The following is a 1398-nucleotide window of genomic DNA, read 5'->3' as shown; positions in this document are numbered from 1 at the left end:
TAAGAACCAACTTTAGAAGCTAAATTGGTAAAAGTAATTCTAGTGTATTTTATTTTATTTTTTTAGCGATGATCCTGTAAGTCAGGATATACAGTTTAGGCACAAAAATATGAGCAAAAGATTATACTTAATTTGGGGTCATTTAGAATCCCTCCATGAGTTTTAAATTTTAGCATGCCAAAACTGACAGCACTAAAGCATTATAGGGTTGTTGTGAAAATTAAATGAGTGCCTGGCACACTGAAACACGGCGTTAGTAGTTATTGCTATGAGTCAGCATAAACTTGTTGCGGAGCCTGCTCCCGGCCGGCCTAGGTCTCGGGCACTGGAGCCCGCGCCCAGATACCCTCCCCAGCCCCGCCCCCCCATTAGTGTCACCCGCCCTCCAGCTGCCGTGGCCTCATCACCCCTCTTGCTCTTTGTCGTCTGTGCACCTGCCCTCTCGGCCTTGTGCTCCCATTTACTCCCCAGACCGGACCCCCGCCCCGCTGAGCTCCTCGGGACCCGGCCCCATCCCTCTCTCTCTTTGTCATCTGTACACCTGTCACCTCAACGCTGTTCCTCCACTCCACCACCCCGTCTTCCAAGATCTTATCTAGAGCCAGCCCAGGCCGTCACCCGCCTTTTCCTCCCCGAGCCCTGACTGTCTGACCTACAACTGCCCCACTCAGCCCTAGCCCCCTGTTCCCCCACCAAACTCCTTTGTTGGCTCTGCAGCTGTCCCCTTGGCCCTACTCATCTTCGTCCCCCAATTATACCAAACCCCAGCCCAGACGCCCCTCCCCTGACCAGTGAGCCACCCCCTCGCCAGCTGTGCTCTGGCATTCCTCGGGGTCAGTGCCCAGCCCACTGCTCGCTCAGCCTAGCCATGTCCCTTCCTCCTTCAGCCCAGCCCTCACATCCTCTCACCCTTTCCCAGATGGCCCAACTTTCTCCCCCACAGGTGCCCTGGAGCAGCCATGGAGTTGAGCAGCAAGAAGAAGCTACATGCCCTATCGCTGGCTGAGAAGATCCAGGTGCTGGAACTCCTGGATGAGTCCAAGATGTCCCAGTCGGAGGTGGCCCGGCGCTTCCAGGTCTCCCAGCCGCAGATCTCACGCATCTGCAAGAATAAGGAGAAGCTGCTGGCAGACTGGTGCAGCGGCACCGCCAACAGGGAGCGCAAGCGCAAGCGGGAGTCCAAGTACAGCAGCATCGACGAGGCTCTGCTCTGCTGGTACCACATTGCCCGGGCCAAGGCCTGGGACGTGACGGGGCCCATGCTGCTCCACAAAGCCAAGGAGCTGGCCGACATCATGGGCCAGGATTTCGTGCCCAGCATCGGCTGGCTGGTCCGCTGGAAACGCCGAAACAATGTGGGCTTTGGGGCCCGCCATGTGCTCACACCTCCGTTTCCCC

The 1398-nt window shown here is 57.0% G+C and overlaps 1 protein-coding gene across 1 annotated transcript in view; it reads left to right on the top strand.

The window, feature by feature from the left end:
* Positions 1-529: 529 nt before the first annotated feature.
* TIGD3 (tigger transposable element derived 3) overlaps positions 530-1398 on the top strand; it is a 2218-nt gene continuing 1349 nt past the window's right edge. Inside the window, exon 1 of the mRNA XM_015568973.1 lies at positions 530-1394. Coding sequence (XP_015424459.1) covers positions 960-1394 — 435 coding nt within the window. The 5' untranslated portion in view covers positions 530-959. The remainder of the gene's footprint in view (positions 1395-1398) is intronic.

Source organism: Myotis davidii, unplaced genomic scaffold, assembly GCF_000327345.1.
Source record: "Myotis davidii unplaced genomic scaffold, ASM32734v1 scaffold425, whole genome shotgun sequence".
In the NCBI taxonomy this organism is placed as follows: domain Eukaryota; kingdom Metazoa; phylum Chordata; class Mammalia; order Chiroptera; family Vespertilionidae; genus Myotis; species Myotis davidii.
Note: the sequence above shows the minus strand (reverse complement) of the source record. Positions and strands in the feature narration are given on the sequence as shown.